Source organism: Echinops telfairi, unplaced genomic scaffold, assembly GCF_000313985.2.
Source record: "Echinops telfairi isolate 266 unplaced genomic scaffold, ASM31398v2 ScPeMD7_3533;HRSCAF=4204_0, whole genome shotgun sequence".
Lineage (NCBI taxonomy): Eukaryota > Metazoa > Chordata > Mammalia > Afrosoricida > Tenrecidae > Echinops > Echinops telfairi.
Genome location: NW_022107431.1, coordinates 101,329,668 through 101,350,067, shown reverse-complemented (window position 1 = coordinate 101,350,067; position 20,400 = coordinate 101,329,668). Strand labels below are relative to the sequence as shown.

The 20,400-nt window shown below is 40.9% G+C and overlaps 2 protein-coding genes across 3 annotated transcripts in view; one reads left to right on the top strand and one right to left on the bottom strand.

Annotated features, from left to right (window-relative positions):
* Positions 1-20,400, bottom strand: part of SLC17A5 (solute carrier family 17 member 5) — a 57,058-nt gene that overhangs the window by 20,880 nt on the left and 15,778 nt on the right. For both annotated transcript variants that reach the window (XM_004696304.2, XM_045294627.1), the window contains exons 2-6: positions 15,004-15,197; positions 10,508-10,741; positions 6,127-6,214; positions 3,200-3,286; positions 1,739-1,857 (exon numbers count right to left, since the gene is read on the bottom strand). In XM_004696304.2, coding sequence (XP_004696361.1) covers positions 1,739-1,857; positions 3,200-3,286; positions 6,127-6,214; positions 10,508-10,741; positions 15,004-15,197 — 722 coding nt within the window. The remainder of the gene's footprint in view (positions 1-1,738; positions 1,858-3,199; positions 3,287-6,126; positions 6,215-10,507; positions 10,742-15,003; positions 15,198-20,400) is intronic.
* LOC101653497 (60S ribosomal protein L29-like) lies at positions 17,080-17,715 on the top strand. The gene has a single exon (XM_013003901.2). It carries the CDS (start codon positions 17,124-17,126, stop codon positions 17,604-17,606), a length of 483 nt encoding a protein of 160 aa, XP_012859355.1. The 5' UTR covers positions 17,080-17,123; the 3' UTR covers positions 17,607-17,715.

Here is a 20,400-nt window from a genome sequence, read left to right as displayed (position 1 = left end):
TCCTCAAGGTAACAGCTTGACTTTTTAACATTGCGCTTTTAAACAGCATGACTAAATGTTTAGAAAAATTTTAATGAAAACTATTATCAGAGCTGTATAGCTTTCAAAAACCCTACTGCTGATAAATGAAAATACACATGGCAGGGAATTTTAAAACCATTCGGATTATTTGCCTAGCCAGCATTTTTAAAGCAAAATTTTCTGTCGAGATTTGAATGATAATAGACTTTCTGAAGGAAGAATCACTGGGGCCCTGAAACCTTGCATAATGTATCATTACATTTGTAATACTATCTCAACTAGCTTTGTTTTTCATAAGTTGAAGCCGATCAGGACAAAGAGCAAAATATTATATGCCAAATGAAAGATCTCCCAGAATACAGAGGCAGAAAATGCACTTAGCAAAAACAGCTACAATCTCATCTGGTTTAACCGTGCAGTTGGGGTTCTATGAAATCTATTCTCCTAACTCCTCTTGTTTCTGAAGCACGTGAAAAGACATATTAATCTAAGTTTGAATGTTGGACAGAATAAAATATAGATTAGAGAAAACTTAAAAGAATTAAAAAATTTTTTTCTTAAGTCCATAAAAATGATAACAATAATGAAGTACAGAAGAAGCGAGTCGTTAGCCATCAATGCCGAGAAAATGTGATGTAGATCATGTTGTGGGGGCAATAATTGTTTACAATTCCTTTCACCTGTCCTCCATGGGGAGGGGAACACGGCTTTTCATTTGATTCACATTGTGAAGGACACTAAACTTCCCCAACAAAAGCAACTTTCTCACACTGCAGATTGCTCCCATTTTTACATCTTGGCCCACTTCTGGCAAAGACTAAGAGATGCCATATGTCTTAAAGTTCAGCAGCATGTAGCGACACTTGTAGCAAAATTTAAAAATGAGAAAAGAAATGCTAATCAATAAATTTGTAATTACTGCCTGAGTATATGACATATAACATTTAAAAATATCAGTTGTAACTTAACGGGCAAGACAAGTCCTCCATAAAAAATTTTATGCTTTTAAACTAATAAGGTAACTCTGAAGCCAGTATGAATGCCTAAACAGACCACAGACAACCAACCCAGGGTTGGCTGCTGCTGCAGACTCATAGCGACCCTTCAGGACAAAGCAGGTCCAATGTTTCTTCTGCTTTTAGTTTGCTACAAAGGTGGATATTTTATTCAGTGGCTTAGAATTTTACTATATTGAGTTACAGTAGGCTTCTACTTCTGATTTGCCATTGTGTTTAATTAAGGGATATAAATCAGGTTTTAAGATGCTATAGGGAAAAAAAAAGATAAGAAAATGACCAACGTACTCCAATGGTGAATGTACTAAAAGGTGTCTACTACCTGATTATGCTATAATGAAAAATGTTCTCTTTACTGAATTGCAGTGACTTACAGATAAAAATGTGTTGGTTTCCTAATAATATCTCATAAAATTTTATTTCCTGCTGATTAAGATGAAAGAAACTAAACAACAAACAAGACTCATCTTTTTATCATTATTTTAAAAGGTTTAAAATGACTTTAAAAACTAACTTTTCATAATTTCAACTCAGTTTGGACTAAACCTCCCAAACCAGTGTTTCACACATTTATTCCCTTCGCTTCTTTATTTTGCCCAAGCCATGCACAATACAATTATTTATTTTAAACCGGTGTCTTAATTCTGAAGAAGGGATAAAAGAAACGATTCTTAAATTATTTACATGTGCCAAGTCCATACCTGATTTCTTAATGAGGACAGAATGTATTCTTTTTCAGAGTGGGAAATTGTCCTGTGAGTTTCCGGTGCGTCACTAACTAACCAGATCCATAAAACAAACCAGAATATCCCAACTATGCCTTGAAATAGAGAGAGGAAAACAAAACCGTTAACAAAACTGGCACGTACTCCGAACAACCTTTACATATCTCAAAAGAAGAATATCCCAGTGTGTCATTTAAAAAATTATTTGAAGGGAGCCTCATCTAACATCAAAGGAGCTAGTCAGGTGAACCCAGTGGTATTCAGTCTGCTGTGTAGACACTACACCTCTATCAAGTTTCAAAACATTTCCATTCTCCCAGAGGAAAACCTCTTCCCCGGTAAGCCTTCTCTCCCCTTCCTCCAGGCCTTGGCAACCAGGGATCTGTGTCTATGGAGTTATCTACTGGCTAGTTCATGTAACATATGGCCTTTTGTGCCTGGCTTCTTTCACTAAGCATGTTGTCAAGGTTCACTTATGCTGTACCATGCTTCAGTACTTCAATCCTTTTTGTGTCTGAAAATACACCTCTGTACGTACATACTACAATTTGTCTCACAGTTCATCTGCTGAGAGAGATTTGGCAGATTCCACCTTTTGGCTATTGTGCCCATACATTTGCACATACATGTACTTGTATGAGTGTCTTTCTTCACTTTTGTGAGGATATACCTGAGAGCATGGAGCCCCGGTGACATAGTGGTTACACATTGGGCTGCGATCTGCAGTTCGAAGCCACCAGCTGCCCTGAGGGAGGACGGAAGGGCTTTCTACTCCCGCAGTTCGTTTCAGAAGCTCAGGGGAACAGCTGTGACTTGCTCTGAGTTGTCATGACTCGGTAACCGTGAGTTTGCTTTCTTCACCTAGGGGTGGAACTGCTGGCTCTATGCTAAGTCTGTGTGTAATTTTTCTCAGGGCACGAGTTTCACAGTGGTAGACTAATTCAAGACAGTGTTTTTGATAGTTAAGTGTGTTATATATATTAATTTCAAAGATTCAACAGTGATTCCTATTGAGAAATATTCCAAAAGTAATTTCAGGTCATAATTCTTGGCTATGTTACTTTAAACTTTATCAACTTGAAAAATAGATTACCAGAAAGTGTTTTAGAGCTCTGTAGTTTAGAAAATAATTATGTCGGGAGTTAGCATATGTATTTTTAACTAATTTTTGGACTACTAGCACATTTGAAATTTGTCACAGTATGATACAGATTGGTTTTTAAACTAATCATTGCATCTAATCGATGACAACCCATAGAAGCCCTATAATAGAATCTCCCCATGGGATTTTTGTGGCTATGGCTCTTACGGAACCGGATTGCCATCGCTTTCTCTCATGGGGCAGCCCGTGGGCTCAAGCCACCGACCTTACCGTTAGCAGCCAAACACTTCAGCTGTTGCACCACCAAGCCCCTTAATTTGCCACAATGAACTTACCAGAAATGTAGAAGACATAGGCCCAATCCATATAGAAACATATCATTCCAGAAAGAGGAAGAGAAATTACTGTTCCAAGCTGTGCTCCTAGAAGACAACAAAAAACACTAGAAATTTTAGAGATAAACAACAACAACAACCACCAATTGTTAACAGATGATCTTGCACGAGAACAACTCCTCAAATACTATTGGAGCTGTATTACTCACTTATAAAGAATCCATCCTCTTAAAAGACCTTATATTAGAAAAGCCACATGTAAAACACATACATTTAAAGTGTAGCTCTATTACTTCTACTTAGATAGTGACTTATTAGTTTAGGAGCATTAATCAATTTAAGAGTCATTATAAAAACTTGTATATGCTGTATGAGTTACAAGTTCAAGTGTTTGGGGAAACACAATCCACTGCAGGACTCTTGATAAAATTAAAATAAAAGTTTTAAATAATCTAATTTGTCTTCCCATCAATATAAACAATGCTTTCAGACAAATAATTAACAAAATGCATTCTAACCACCAAATACAACATGCTTTTGTAGGTGGAGTGGGCACTACAATGCTGACTTAGACATCTTTTCTGTTCTCAAGTTTCAGTCTGATGAGAGAGACACACACAGGAGCAATGAACTGTTACAGGTTACAAAGTGTTAAGTGTCACAGAGTAAGATGTGGATTCAAGTATGGGAACGGTGCCTTCTGACTCCCCTGGCTTCAACAAGAGTTACAAGCAAAAACGTTTGAACAGGACTTTGAAGATGGGTAGGATTTGGTAAACAAGGCAAGCAGGCAAATGCTTCATGAGATGTAAAGCCTGAGCAATGGAAGGGAAGTAGGAGTGCCCTCTGTGGGCGGAGCGATTAGGAGAGGAGGAAAGAGGGCAGGAGTCTGGAAAAATAGTATTTACTCTATGACAGGCAGCATGGGGGAGGAAGCAATGTAGACCCTAAAGAGTCTTGGCTCTAGGTCAGAGTCTAGATTTTATTCGGGAGGTAAGAAGGAACTATGGATAATACCTGCCCTTAAAGGTGTTAGACTTTTCATGAAACTGTCCATATAGCTATAAGAACGACCTTTTAAAAATATAAATCAGATTATGATAAGAGCTGTATAAGCCCCCAATAAAATGATAAACGAAAACCAAAACAAACAAAAAATATATAAATCAGATCATGTCCATACCTGATTAAAAACCTTTGTCTCAATAATAATTTATAAATTATCAAGGGCTCATGAGGGAGGGGAGAGCGGGGAGGGAGGGGAAAAATGAGGAGCTGATGCCAGGGGTTTAAGTGGAGAGGAAATGTTTTGAGAATGATGAGGGCAATGAATGTACAAATGCGCTTTACACAATTGATGTATGTATGGATTGTGATAAGAGTTGTGTGAGCCCCTAATAAAATGATTAAAAAAACAAACAAAAAAACCCCCCTTTGTCTCTCTATTGTATTTTGTAAAATAAATAAAAAGTTACTTTACTTCTGATAGCCTGCAAGCCTGCTAAATAAGGCTCTTGTTCCTTTAACCACATCTTGGGTCATTATTCCAGTGTTCACATTGTTCTAAGCACCCATCCTGGTTTCTAATTTCTTTGGACCTCAAAGTTATTTCATGTCTTTGTACATGCTGTTCAGATTAGCTAGAATGCTCTTTGCATTACTAGCTCTTGCCTATCCTTAATATTTTAGCTTGAAAGTCACTGTATGATCATGAGGTGTTGACGGAATCGGGTAACAGGCACCAGAAGACTACAAACAAACAAAAAAACATTTGTTGAGAATGAGGGGGGCTGGTGCAGAGACCCAAAATCCATCTGTAGACAATAGGACATCCCCTCACAGAAAGGTCACAAAGAAGGGATGTGTCAAGCAGGGTACAGTATAGTACTGATGAAACACACAATATTCCTCTGGTTCTTTGAGGCTTCCTCACCCCACTATCAGGGTCACAGTCCTGCCTTTCAGTTCTGGCTAGACTGGAGCATGTATAGATAAGAACTCAAAAAAAAAAGAACTCATGACATATGGAATCCAGGAGGAGCAATACCAGGAGGGTAGGGAGACGGTGGGGGGAGGATAGGAGGAAGGCGGAACCAATTATGCATAATTCCACCCCCCAGCCCCCACCAAGGATGAACAACAGAAACATGGGTAAAGGGAGACAGCGGTGGTTGTAAGCCATGAAAACAATAATAATTTATAAGTTAACAAGGGGTCATGAGGGTGGGAAAAATGAGGGCTGATACCAACGGCTCAAATAGAAAGTAAATGTTTAGAAAATGATAATGGCAACATATGCACAAATATGCTCGAAACAATTGATGCATAGAATGTTATAGGAACTGTAAGAGTCCCCAATAAAATGATTAAAAATCAAAAAGTTAATGCACTGAGGGCTTTCTCAACAACTGTATACAAAAGCAGTCAGGCTTACAAAAATTAATTCAAGTAATAGAAAAGAGGCTAAAAGTTCTGGCGGAACTTTAGGGTTACATATCACATATAAAGCTTATGTTATGCTACCTGCAGTTAAAAATGATGGCATATAAACATGCAGGAAAACACAGACGTAGGAAGAGAAGTTCTAAGTTATGTTACCCTCATTAGAAGATTGACTTTGAAATCATAATATAGGACAAAAATACTCAGTTTTCCAGGTGTTGGACTTTCTGTACATCAAAATCTGAAGAGGCACAATCATTTAAAATAAATGATGGCACAGGTGAAAAAATGACAGTTGTCAATGAAATCACATGACTATCGGCTGCTGTATCAAAGAGGGAAATTAGCCATCAAATTGGGAGGCACCCAACAGTACGTGATTCTGGAGCGTGGGAATGCCAAATCCCCCCTCCCCCGGCCCGCCGCAGGGTGATAGATAAAGTAGCAAACTGCAGCAACCAATCTTCTAAGAACAGTTAACTCACCTGCATAGGAAATGCTCAGAAGCTTGCTTCTCTCCAGAGGGGGAGCCCAAGAAGACCACATGGCATGCATGGCTGGAAATGTAACACCCTGATGGGGGAAAGGGCATTTCAGATGAAGCATATGGTAGCTTTCATGTTTGAAATTCAGCAAAGTATTTTGTTTCAAACTTGAGGTTCAAGAATTTTATGGACAAGAATTGAACTAGAATCAGGTTCCATGACGCCAAATGTCTACAGTGTTAACTCAAACATCTTGTAATGAAGGACTTCTGAATCCTGAATAAAGATGTGTGGATTCTGTGAACTGGCTTGAGGATAGCCTGGTGTGGATTACAGTACGTCGTTGGGAATGTAATGAGCGATAAAGGGATTACTCTTAAAGATAAATTTATTTATTCAATTTGGATATTTATAGTCTGATTTCCCCTAGTAATAACTGGCTTAGTGAATGCCCATTACTGACGTGGAAGGGCAGTAGAGCAGCTGAGGCAGGGAGGTTCACAGAAACAGATGAGCAGATTGATGTAAGTATGGATTGTGATAAAAGTTGTATGAGCCCCTAATAAAATGATTAAAAACAAACAAACAGATGAGCAGACCCCACAGAACTGGAGAAAAAACGTTTTCAGTGTATTCAAACTAATGTGTTTACAGCATTCCTTACCTACTCCCTAATTACAATCTTAGAAATATTACGTTATCTTAAATGTCTTTTTCTTCATCTGTCTCAAAGAGATACTATTCTTCATCTGCCATGATTGTTAATGGTTGCTGCTGTCAAATTGGCCTGACTGATGGCGACCTTATGAACCCTGGAACCAAACACTGCCCCGTCCTGTGCCATCCACATGATAGTTGAGGGATGGAACATTGCGAGCCAGATGGTTTTCTCTGGCTAATTTCTGGAAGTAGAATGTCAGAACTTTCTTCCTAGCCTGGAAGTTCTGCTGAAACCTGTTCAGCATCAAAGCAACACACAAGACTTCACTAAGAGACGGGTGGTAGCTGGGCATGAATGCGAGGCCCCTTGGTGGAAGGGGAGAATTCTACCATTGAACTACCACTGCACCCATAGACAAATGGCAGCTCCTATCATTTTTAAGGAGCTTTGATGGCGCAGTGGTTAAGTGCTAACCTAAAGGTTGTTGGTTCAATCCTACCTGCTACCTACAGGAGTAAAATGTAGCTATCTGCTTTGGAAACCCGATGGGGTCGTTCTACTCTGCTCTATAGGGTCAATGTGAGTTAGAATCAACTTGACAGCAATGAGCTTTTGGTAGCTTACTATTATTGTTAATAGAGAGAAGAATGAAAACTTTAGTGTTTCATATTTTCTGTTGGGTCTTCCAAAAACAATGAAGGAGAAAGAAACACCAAGGAAAGGCAAAGACAATTTAGGCATCAGGGAAAATGGATTAAGAATTTGTATCACAGAGTATCCACAGGATGAATCACTGCAGAATAAAACTTCGACACTTGGTAATCCCCACAGAGATTAGGTTGTGGGAAACCTTGTTGCTAAACCCCAAGGTCAATGTAAATATATTTATCATTCATCAGATGATAGGGATTAAAGATGCTGATCTAAGTTTATGGATGAGGCAATATCCATTGCCTCATTGAGAATGGAAAAACAAAAAGAACCTCAGAACAAGCACAACTTAATTTCATTTAGAAATAAAATGGCCACTTGTAGTAGTAAATAAGATAAAAAAGCAGGCTACAATACTAAATTAGTACCATAGAGAGAGGAACTAACTCACATATGGAAACCCTTCAGAAAGAAGACTCAGTGACTGGATCCGAGAAAATACGCTGTCACTAAGCATATTTAAGTCTACTGTATTTGTGAACAGAAGACGAACCTGGGAGCAGAAGGGCATTTTTGTTTTAAAGAGGGAAAGTTAACTTAATAGATCTCTATTTGATATGGACAAAATGGGAACACTCATAAGAGTGATAATGCTTCAAATAGTCCTGGACACTTTCAAAGTACTTTAGCAAACACGGTCATATTTGAGTCTATGACTGTCCTGTGACTGAGGAGGGAGGGTTATTACTCCACTTTTAAAGATGATGGAACTGATCTCTTGAGGTTAGAGCTTATCTAAGTTTTCGCTGTATTTCTGACTCTAGTCTGTCGTCCTTTCCAACACAGCATGGTGTGGCACGACCTGAAATGGCCTTCCCGCTGCATGCGCAACGAGCACCAGCAGATGGTGACGTCTGCCATCTGCTCTGGTCTCACCAAGGGGAGAGAGAGAGAGAGAGAGAGAACTCTGCGCCTCGCCTTGGCTTCACAGGTAGAAGTTCGAAGCCAGAAAGAAAGGAGGGGGGGAATGGGGAGCTAATAACAAGGAGCACAAAAAAGGAAGAAAACTGTGATGTGGTAATGACTGTACAACTCTTCTTGTTATGACTTACCTATTGAATTATACGATACGTATATGTCTCATAAAAGTGCAGGGCAAAAATAAAAGGTAAAGAGACCATTCTATAAAGAGGGAGGTACATGTGATGAACTGTAAAATGCAAAAGGGAAGTGGAAAGAAAAAGATAAGGAACTAAAATTTTAAAAATAATGATCATAGGCGGGGGAAAAAAAATAACCCACCAAACCTACTGCAACTCAGCTGATTCTGACTCAGAGTGACCCAATGGACAGAGGAGACCTGGTTCCCAGAGCTGCAATCTTCTGCAGTCAACCAGCACACTCCAACCAGCGGCCTTTGGGTTAGCAGCCTGGCACATAACTGCTGTAACACTGGCTTCTTTTTTTCCTGTGTGTGTGTGTTTAATTGATCATTTTATTGGGGGCTCTTACAGATATTATAACAATCCATAATTCAATTACATCAGGTGAATTTGTACAGATGCTACCACCATCATTTTCAAAACATTTTCTTTCTACTTGAGCCCTTTGATATCAGCTCCATTTTATTTTCTCCCTCCCCCACCCTACCACCCTTGTGAACCCTTAATATTATCATTATTATTTTCATATCTTACACCATCCAATGTATCCTCTCACCCACAGTTGTTATTTGTCCCCCTTAAGGGGGGTTATGCTATCAGTTCCCTTCCCCTGATACCCCCCTCCCTTCCCTTCTCCACATGGAATCGTTACTCCCATTACTGTTTCTGAGGGGTTTATCTATCCTGGATTCCGTGTCGGAATAGCTATTATCTGTACCAATGTGCATAAGCTGGTCTAATAGGATCTGTGAGATGAAACTGGGGCCATGATAGTGGGGGAGGAAACAATAAAGAACTAGAGGAATTTTGTGTGTTCCTTCAGTGCTATACAGCACCCTGGATAAGTATTCTCTTCCATGTGTCCCTTCTTTGAGGCAGTTTCTGGTTATCAACAGATGGGTTTTGGGTCTCCATCCTGACCCCTCTCCTTCACAACAATATGATTGTTTGTTTTTGATCTTCCGATACCTGATCCTGTCAGCACCTCATGATCACACAGGCTGGTGTGCTTCCTCCAGGTGGACTTTGTTGCTTCTCTGCTAGATAGCCGCTTGTTTAACTTAAAGCCTTTAAGACCCCAGATGCTATATCTTTTAATAGCCAGGCACCATCAGCTTTCTTCACCACATTTGCTTATGCACCCACTTTATCTTCAGCGATCATGTAGGGAAGGTGAGTGTCTCACAGTACCACGTTATTAGAACAAAGTGTTCTTATGTTGAGGGAAGACTTAAGTAGAGGCCCAAAGTCCGTCTGCTACTTTAGTGCGTTACCATATAAATATATAGAGAGTCCTATACACTGGGCTCCTTGTTAAGAGGAGGGAAAGGAGAGAGAAAAATGATTAACAATCCTAAGAGTAGCAGCAAGGTTAGAAGAACCCAAGGAATAAATAGAGTTGTGTGAAATAGCAGATCCTTTATTTTTAAATTAGGGGGCCATCAAAAGGAACGAACATGTGGTAACTAGAGTGGAAGTTCCACAAATGAGAGCAAATTAAAAGCAGGGCAATTTGACAGTCTAATGCTTGAAATGCGTTTCAGACCTGGGCAATCAACAGAGCAGAGACAAACTGGGGCAAAAGTACAGGAGGCTAGGATGCCCACCTTAATGTTGTAATAGTGGTCTTGCATCTCTACCTCTTACATTCCCCAGCTCTGGCTTCTGGAACTGTTTTCTGTATTCTAAGTGGAGCATCACATTCTGGGGTACTTGTACTTGACACCTTAATAACCACAAACAAAACCCAGCCAGGTTTTTTTCTAGCCAGTCCTTCTACTAATGAAAAAAGTAAGTCGCTGTTACTGTTCAGTGTTATTTTGGGGCTTATATTCATACCAAAGGTCTTGAAGAAGAAGAAGAGAGACCGGCCAGATGTAAAAGAGAAGAGTCATTAATAAATTACCTCTCCTAGTCCTTCAAGGGTTCGGACTGCAATGAGATACCCAACTCCCAAGTCTGCAGCGAGGGGGGTGAACAGAGTGAAGACCGCAGTGCCAAGGACTCCGAATCCTAATAGCAGTTTCCCCCCCACTTTTCTGGCAACATATCCTCCAGGGATCTGTGTGATGATGTAGCCATAAAAAAAAGAACCCAGAATCCATCCTTGGGTTTCTGCATCCCACTGGTACTGTTTACCCTAGAAGGAGAGAGGGAAAAATGAACAAAGAAAAAACAAAACAAAAAGAAAATACAACCTTTTAAGATACTGACTTACCAGTTCCTCCCTCATGAGTATATACATACAAATACAATTTGGAATCATTGTTTTATTTTTAAAAATGTTAAAATTGTAAATTAGGTAGAGGTTTACATTCAGATCAACCCTGCAGTCAACAGTCCAAACCACTAGTCAGACTGTCCAGTATCCACCCGACCTGCTCCCTAACACCCCTCCCCGAACGACTGCTGTAGATGGGAGAACAAGCACAGCTTCTAGTCAGCAAGTCATTCGCCAGCATGTGGACACACGGGGAAGTCAATCAAAGTCAGAAAGGTCACAATTTGCTTTCTTAGGAAGCTATACTACAGCATACGTTCTAGATGATTTGGACTTAATTAAAAAAAGAACAGAGGTTTAATTCAGAAAGCTATCAAACAGTGTACTGCAGAGGTTGAACTAGTCTTTAGAGTTAGACACGCCTGGGGTTAAGCCCAGCTCTGCTACATTTCTGGGAAGAAAACGAAAAGCGCACATTGAATAAGGCCTGACGCACAGTAAGTGTTCACTCAATGTTGATTCCCAGTATGTATACATATGCACATTGAGTTGTGAGATTACCTAGAGGGCACTATACATGAAGAAAGCAAAAGGTCATTAAAAAGACAGGAAAGAAAGAAAAAGACCAGGATGGATTTCAAAGAGACTCTATATTTGATCTTTAACACACAGTAGCTAAAGCTAACAAAAGCTATGACATAAAAGAACGTAACAGCAGATTTCAAAGAGCAGTTTGAGAAGACAACGTATTTTAATGAAATACATAAAGACCTGCAGAGAAGAAAATGGTTGTTATTGCTCAAGCTAAAAGACCCGAAGAAGGCCAAACAGGTGTGAGAGGGAAAGTAGGAGGATCTCCATGAATTTACGCAGGTGTGACAGAGGTTACTTGTGTAGGTGTATTTACGTTGCTGCAAATATATCCACAAATGTGGTGGAGCACAGAGGAGGCAAAGTTAGGAAAACTTTTTAGACATAACCAAACATCTTGAGGGAAAGAGTTGCTGGGCTTGGGCTGGTGGTGGTTGTGGGGGATCAAGACTAGTCTCAGGGGACACCAAGTTCAAGGGGCCTACAACAGTCCACAGAGACAATGTTCTACATACTACCTTTGTGAGTAGGCTCTAGGTTTTAAAAGCTCATCCGAAGCCATTTAAGGTGCAATTACTGTTCTCCCCACATCTGGAGGAAAGAAAAGAGATGAACATGGAAAGGCATGTGGAAACAATTAGTCCAAGGGGCCACACAAAGATCAGTCTGCACAACCTGCTCTGAAGAGGATCACATGATCACACCAGAAGGTGCTGGAGAGAGGAGGAGGAAAATGTGGAAAAGAACTTCACAATTTTAAAGAGACCACATGTACTGACCCAGGTTGGTGAAACTTTTCTAGACTCTGTCTTCCAGATACCTTTCTGGTCTGGAAAGGAACTCACTACTCTTTCAGAATAATCAGCCATTTAAGATCTGCAGGGCAGCGGTGACCCAAGAACAAAGTTAGGAAGGAGGAGCAGAGGAAGGAAGTGAACTAAGTGATGGGACATTGGAAGGGTGGAAGTGGGTGAGTTCAAACAGAATCCGTATGAACGGTTGAATGTAAAACTAAAGATGTGCTCTGGAAATTTTCATTTGTAATAAACTTAAAAATAAAAGACCCAAAGAAAAATCCACACCTCAAGTTATAATACTAAAGGATTCTATGGGCAAAATATGCAATGACGTGGAAAGCGATGGAAGGAATACACTGTACCAACAACTGGTCAATGTTCAACCTCTACAGGAGGTGGCACATGAGCAAGAAGGAAGAAGTCCAAGTTACATTGGAGGCATTAGCCAATAAATAGGCTCCAGGAAATTGATGGAATTCTAATATTTCAACAAAGGGGCCTAATGCTAGAAATGGTCGCTAGTCTATACCAACAAAATTGGAAGACAACTACTTGGGCCAGCCAAATGGAAGAAATTTGTATTTGTGCCCATTCCAATGAAATGTGACCCAAGAGAACATGGAAATTATTGAATAGTATCATTTATATCACAAGTGTTGTTAAAAATTGTTAAAGAATCGCTGCAGCAGTACATCAACAGGAAGTGCCAGGAATTCAAGTTCGTTTCAGAAGAAGATGTGGCATGAAGGATATCACTGCTTTTGTCAGATGTATCTTGGCTGAAAACACCTGAAAGACTTTTGTGTTTTATTAACTCTGCAAAAGTATCTGACAGCATGAATCACAGCAAAGTATGCATAACATAGGGAAGAATGGAAATTTCATAACACTTCATTGTAGAACCTGAACAGAAGCCAAGAGGCAGTTGTTTGAAGAGCACAAGGAAATGCACTGCATGGTTTAAAATCAGGAAAGGTGTGTATCAGTGTTGCAGCCTGTCGGCATGCTTATTTAATCTGTATGCTAAGGAAATATTCTGAGGAGCTGGACTACAGGAAGACTAATAGGCATGTAGGAAGACTCATTATCTGCCCATGCTATACAGATGATACAATCTTGCTTGTTGAAAGTGGAGAGGACTTGGAGCATTTACTGATGCAGAGCAAAGACTACAACCTTCAGTATGGATTACTCCTCAACACAAAGAAAACAAAACTCTTCACAACTGAACCAACAGACACTCTACGATAAACAGGGAAAAGAGTGAGGTTGCCAGAGTTTTAGTTTTACTCGGATCCACAATCAATGCCCATGGCAGGATATCAAAGGACATGGCTTATTGTGGTCAAGTCTGCTTCAAAAGATCTCTTTAAAATGTTAAAAGTGAAGCTATCACTTTGAGGACTAAGAATTTCCTGATTCAAATCAAGGTATTTTCAATTGGTTCATATGCATATGAAAGCTGGACAATGAATCAGGGAGACAGAAGAAAACCAATTATGGTGTTGGGTGAAGAATATTAAATATACCATGAACTGCAAGAAGAGTGAACAAACAGGTGTTGATAGAAATGTTCTTTATATATAAGTGAGGATAGTGAGACTTGCTTCATATATCTTGGGCGCGTCATTCATTAGGAGGGATCAGTCCCTGGAGAAAGACAGACATCATGCTAAGGAAAGTAGAGGGTCCAGTAAAAGAGGAAGACCCTCAATGGATGGAGCAATACAATGGCTACAACAATGGACTCGAACGTAAGAAGGACGGTGAGGATGGCACAGGACTGAGCAGGGCTGTTCTGCTGCACGTACAAGAGAATGGTATGGATGACGCATAAGGACAAGACTTAGATGTTAGACCCTAGACTATCCCGGTTGTAGTTACTAAAAAGGATCTTGGGTGGCACAATGGGTTAAACAATGGGCTGCTAATCACAAGGTCATCAGTTCAAATCTACTAGCTGCTTTGAGAGAGAACTATGGCATTGTCTGCTCCTGTATAGTTTTATTGTCTTGAATACCCTATACTATGAGTTGAAATGAAGACAAGGAGTTGAAATCGACTTAAAGGCAATACGGTTGGTTGGTTTGGGTTTATAATTCCTCCAGGGTGAAAAACAATTTCCGAAAAGTCCCAGGGAAGACTCATTCAAGTGTGATCTAGTTCCTTTATAATGACTAAACATGGATGAAAGTATAGTAGACCCATGAACAGGGCATCTTTAAAGAGTGCAAACCCCAACACTTACCTTTTTCTTCTGAATAGAGGAGCACACAGTGGTCACTTCCATTACATAATGGCGCAGGCCAGACGGCTTCACTAGCTTAGGTACACTTGTACCCTCAAGGCATACATGCATTTTGGAAAAGGAAACCTTAAGAAGGTGGCCAGCTCTAATGTTTCCATGCTACAGCTGACACTGAAGGTTTCCTGCAACCGTCACTCAGCAGGTGACACACCTGTCAGATCATAGCCCTACAATCCTTACTCAGCAGCATAGAAAACCATCCAATGTACTATGCCAAACAGGTTGTTCCAAATGCTCTGCCAAGACAGTCTGTTTATATAGGGCTCGAAGAACTACTTTCCAAAGGGCTCATGCTGTCTTACAGCATAGCAGCAGTAGCTATAGTTACGAGTTCTTGCCCAACAGCTCTGGGAAAAACACAAAATGAAAGTGACTTAGAGTAGAAGGGACAGAGTGGTCATGGTATTTCGGGCATGAAGAGACACAATGCAAAACTGTTACCCGACTTGTACTTAAGAATACTTGATAAAAGCACCAGCACCTACCTTTGGATTATGAACTTTTTTGGGAACAGAATGCTCTGGACATTCATGGGAAGTGCTGTTGTCCTCTGAAGTTGTATTTGATTGTATCATATCCACTAAGGCGACACTCAGGTTCACACGTAATGCGTAGACAATGAAGAAACCCAAACAGGCCAAGACTGCCAGGTTGTAACGAGCAGAGCAGCAGCCCGGAGCTGAAACAAAGATGGCAGGAACACTTTAATCGAAAGTTAGAGGACACTACTGTCTAAACCACTCAAGACAGGTGAGTTTTCACAAGTGTGCAAATTAATAAACCATGGCTATTTTCCTGAGAGTATCTTTGAAAACATTTATCAAAAATAATTCATTTATCAGACCTAAAGTTTCCATAAATACTTTCCCATGAGAGTTCATTACAACAGAGGTAAACATATTGTCAACTCGGCTCAGAAAAATCTCCAGGCCAGTCAAACTGAACACTCCCTGGGAGAGGCTCAGCTGGCAAAGATCTGTCATGGGAAGAGTCAGTCGGAAGATTTGATCAAATGGCATCATTATCCCTGGAAAATTATATAAAAAGAAAGCATGGGCAATAAGGACTCAGAAACTTACTGTGCCACAGTATATACAGTACTGACTCTAGGTTAGGACAAAGATCCCTGGTGGTGCTGTGGTCAGGCACTGGGCTGCTAACCGTAAGGTTAACGGTTCAAACACACCAGCTGTTCCAGGGATGAATGATGAGACTCAATGTTGCCCATAAAGATATGTAGTGCTGGTAACACTGTCTAGGGTCAGTTTAAGTGGGAATGTATTCGATGGCAGGGGGTTTGGGTTTTTGGTATAAGGGAGCAAAAGAACCCTGGTAGCGCAATAATTAAGTGTGAAGTTGCTAACTGAAAGGCGGGCAGTTTGAACCCTCAGCAGCTTCACAGTAGAAAAGCCCTGGCCATTGGCTACTATAAAGGTTACAGCCTAGGAAAGCCTGTGGGGCCGATCTACTCTGTTCTATAAGAAGCAACTGAGGCATACAACAATCAGAAGACTTTGGTCACTGTGAATCATTGTCATTAACAAACAGACAAGGCAAAAAAAAAACAAATCATCAAGTCAACCTGGACTCCAGGTGGCCCTCGTGTTAGTGGAGGAGAATGGAGACCCCAGGCTTTCTTGCCTGTTATCTTTATGCAAACAAATGGCTGGGTCTGTCTCGTGAAGCATTGCTGGGTAGGTGTGAACTGCCAAACTCTAAGGAAGTGTAAACTATTTGTGCCCCTGGGTACCTTGCTGTTGTGGTTATTGCTTTTTTCCTGGATATTAGGAATTTAGGTGATTTACTAGAAACTGAAGTTATTTCTCATTTGTGAAAAGTTGGGAATTGAGAAAAGATGGGGAGAAGTTGTTTAAGAGTGTGAGGCTCCCAGCACAACAGAAAGGGTTCCTAAGGGACTAAATGCCTGTCCTGCTGCGCTAGTTCCTGACCGCAAAGCCACACACACTTGTGCTCAGGGGCAGGGCATGAGTGTAAGGTAGTTAAGAGGCACCAGAGACCAAATCAGTCAAATTTGAGCAAACAGGCTTTATTGGGGAGACAAATCCTGCCTGGGTGAAGTCCCAAGGTCCACAGTGTCCGGGCTGAGGGAGTCACACTCCAGACTACAGGAGTGGTGTTTATATAGCCGGGGAACACGTGACTGGGCTGTCTTGAGTCCATATAAGGTAAAGTAGTCAGGGATTGGGAGATACAGGTATGTCCAGGTTTCTGGAATGTAAGGTGTCTTCCTCGTTCCGGGTATATTCGTGCTGGGTGCAGAGCGGTAGGCTGAGAACAAAGCGGGCACTGAGCCGGGCCGTGAACAAAACGGGGCCGTGAGTAAAAGAAAGAAAAATAAACTTGCGAAGCTGCTTAACATAGCCAGCTCTGGTCACCTCCGCAAGGGTGGGGGAGATTCAAGGTCACTTGCTGCTAGAAGCCGGCTTGGTATTGATCTGGCCAAACAATGAGAAAGCAGTTAGTGGTGCTGATCTGGGAGTACTGTAATGAAATCTCAATAGCAAGGATGAGGGATGAAACAGGGGACATTACCTCTCTCTCTTCCGGTCCCTGGTGCTCCGGGAGTTGAGGCGTCGGTGCAGACATGGCCAAGTCCAAGAACCACACCACGCACAACCAATCCCGGAAATGGCACCGAAACGGCATAAAAAAAACCCGGTCACAACGATACGAATCTCTTAAGGGGGTGGACCCAAAGTTCCTGAGGAACATGCGCTTCGCCAAGAAGCACAACAAGAAGGGCCTGAAGAAAATGCAGGCCAACAATGCCAAGGCTGCAGCTGCTCGCGCTGAGGCCATCAAGGATCTTGTGAAGCCCACAGAGGTCAAGGCCAAGATCCCAATGGGTGTCAACCGCAAGCTCAGCCCACTGGCCTACACTGCCCACCCCAAGCTTGGCAAGCGGGCTCGGGCACGTATTGCCAAGGGTCTGAGGCTCTGCGGGCCCAAGGCTAAGGCACAAAGCAAGGCTGACGCTCCAGCCAAGGCCACGACTCCAGTGAAAGCTCCCAAAGGTGCCCCGGCCCCAGCTCAAGCTCCCAAAGGTGCCCAGGCCCCCACAAAGTAGAGTTCTCTGTGTGAGAGCAAGAGGGACTGGTGTGAGCCTGGGCTGCGGCCTGCACGGCGCTGGTGTCTTCTTGTGCTGTTGGTTGTACAAATAAACCCAGGCGGCGCTGTTATCGGTCAAAAAAAAAAAAAAAAAAGAAAGAAACGGGACATTACAACAAACTGTAATGAAATAAAAAGGATAATTACATAGTACTATGAAGGCCTGTACTTTAACGAATTCAACAACTTGGAAGCATGGACACATACTTGGAAATACAATCCCTCCCTAGACTATCCCAGATAGATGTCAAGAACTTTAACAGACCCATAGCAATAGAAGAAATAGACAAGGTTATCGAGGGATTACCAACAAAAAAAATTTCCCAGGCCAGATGGCTTCACAGGAAAATTCTATCAAGCACTCAAGGAAGAACTGATACCAATCCCACACAAATTCTTCCAGAACATAGAAAAAGATGGAAAACTCCCAAACTCTTTCTATGAAGCTAGTATAACTCTGATGTCTAAACTGGACAAGGATCCCACAAGAATTGAGAACTATAGACCAATACCCCTAATGAACATCGATGTAAAAATTTAACAACATACTGGCCAACAGAATACAAAAGCATATAAAACAAATAAATAACCACGACTAAGTGGGATTCATACCAGGGATGCAGGGGTTGTTCAACATATGAAAGAACATAAGCATTATTCGCCACACTGACATGAAAAATTATAAGAACCTCAAGATAATATCAATAGATGCAAAAAAAAAACCATTCGACAACATCCAACACCGATCCCTGTTCAAGACACTAAAAAAGATAAGAATGGATGGGAAATTCCTCAATATAACACAAGCTATATATGATAAACCAACAGCCAATATGGTAGTCAATGGAGAAAAGACCAACACAATTTCACTAAAAAGGGGACCAGACAAGGATGCCTCTTGTCCCCACTCCTATTTAACATTGTACTGGAGGTTCTAGCTAATAACATAAGACAAAGAAAAACATCAAAGGTATTTGGGGAAAGAAGAGGCAAAACTATCACTATTTGTAGACAATATGATTTTATATATCTAAAATCCCCAAAACCACACAAGTGGAGTATTGGAAGTGATAGAAGAATAGGGCGGAGTGGCAGGATACAGGATCAACAAACAGAAGTCCATCGGACTGCTATACACATCAGACAAGATCACAGAGGAGGCAATCAAAGAGGTAGTACTATTTACAATAGCTAACCACAAATTGAAATATCTAGGGATATACCTGACTAAAAAACCAAAAGAATTATATGAGGAAAACTACAGAACACTATTACAAGAAACTAAGAGTGACCTCAACAAATGGAAAAATATCCCATGCTCATGGATTGGAAGACTCAATATAGTAAAGATGTCAGTTATGCCGAAGGCACTATATAAATTTAACGCTATCCAGATAGACATACCATTATCCTTCTTCAAAGAATTGGAAAAAACTGTTTACCAACTTGGAGAGGGAAGAAGGCCAGAATTAGCAGAGAACTCCTCAAGAAGGACAAAGTGGGAGGGCTTGTTCTACCTGACTTTAGTACGTATTATATGGCCACAGTGGCCAAAACAGTGTGGTACTGGTATTATGACAGATATTCAGACCAATGGAAAAGAGCTGAAAACCCAGAAATATAACATCAGCCTAAGAGACAACTGATTTTTGATGAGGGCCCCAAAAATCTGAAACGGGAAGCAGATGCCCTCTTTAATAAATAGTGCTGGAAAAAATGCATATCTACTTGTAGAAAAATGAAGCAAGACCCTTACCTCACTCCATGCACAAGAATAAACTCAAGATAGATCACAGACCTTGAGGTAAAACACCAAACTATTAGGGACATCAATGAGGGAATTGATACAAACCTGAGAACCTTGGCACAGGGAATACAAAGGCTATCAGAAATAGAGAAGGACACAAATAAGAGTCACAAATTGACAAGTGGGATATATAGTACTGAATATAAATTACCTGTGTACATCTAAAGAATTCACCAAGAGAGTAATAAGAGAGCCCACAGACTGGGAAAACATCTTTAGCAATGACACATCAGACAAAGGCCTTATTACAAAAATCTACAATACTTTGTAAACTTACAATAAGAAAAAAACTAATTGCCCACTGAGGAGGTGGGCAAAGGACCTGAACAGAAGTTTCAAAGGGACAGATATCCGAATGGCCAATAAACATATGAGGAAGTGTTTCCGATCTTTAGCCATAAGAGAAATGCAAATTAAAACAACTATGAGATACCACCTAACACCCTCAAAGATAGCCCAATTCAAAAAATCAGAGAGCAACAAGTGTTGGAGGGGCTGTGGTGAGATAGGAACGCTCATCCACTGCTGGTGGACCTGTAGGTATGTACAGCCACTATGGAAATTGATTTGGCGATATCTAAAACAGATGGAAATTGAGCTGCCTTATGACCCAGCAATCCACCTACTGGGCATATACCCAAAAGGGGCAAAAAACAAACCACAGCCAGACATCTGTGCTCCAATGTTCACTGCGGCACAGTTCACAATTTCAAGGAGTTGGATGTAACCCAAATTTCCATGAACAGATGAATGGATTAAAAACTGTGATACACAGATCTTGAAGTTAAGCCCCAAACTATTAGGGCCATCACTGAGGGAATTGGGACCAACTTGAGAACTTTGGCACAGGGAATTCATAGACTATCAGAAATAGGGAAGGGCACAAACATAGAGGAGACACAAATTGACAAATGGGATATACTGAAGATAAATCACCTGTGTACAT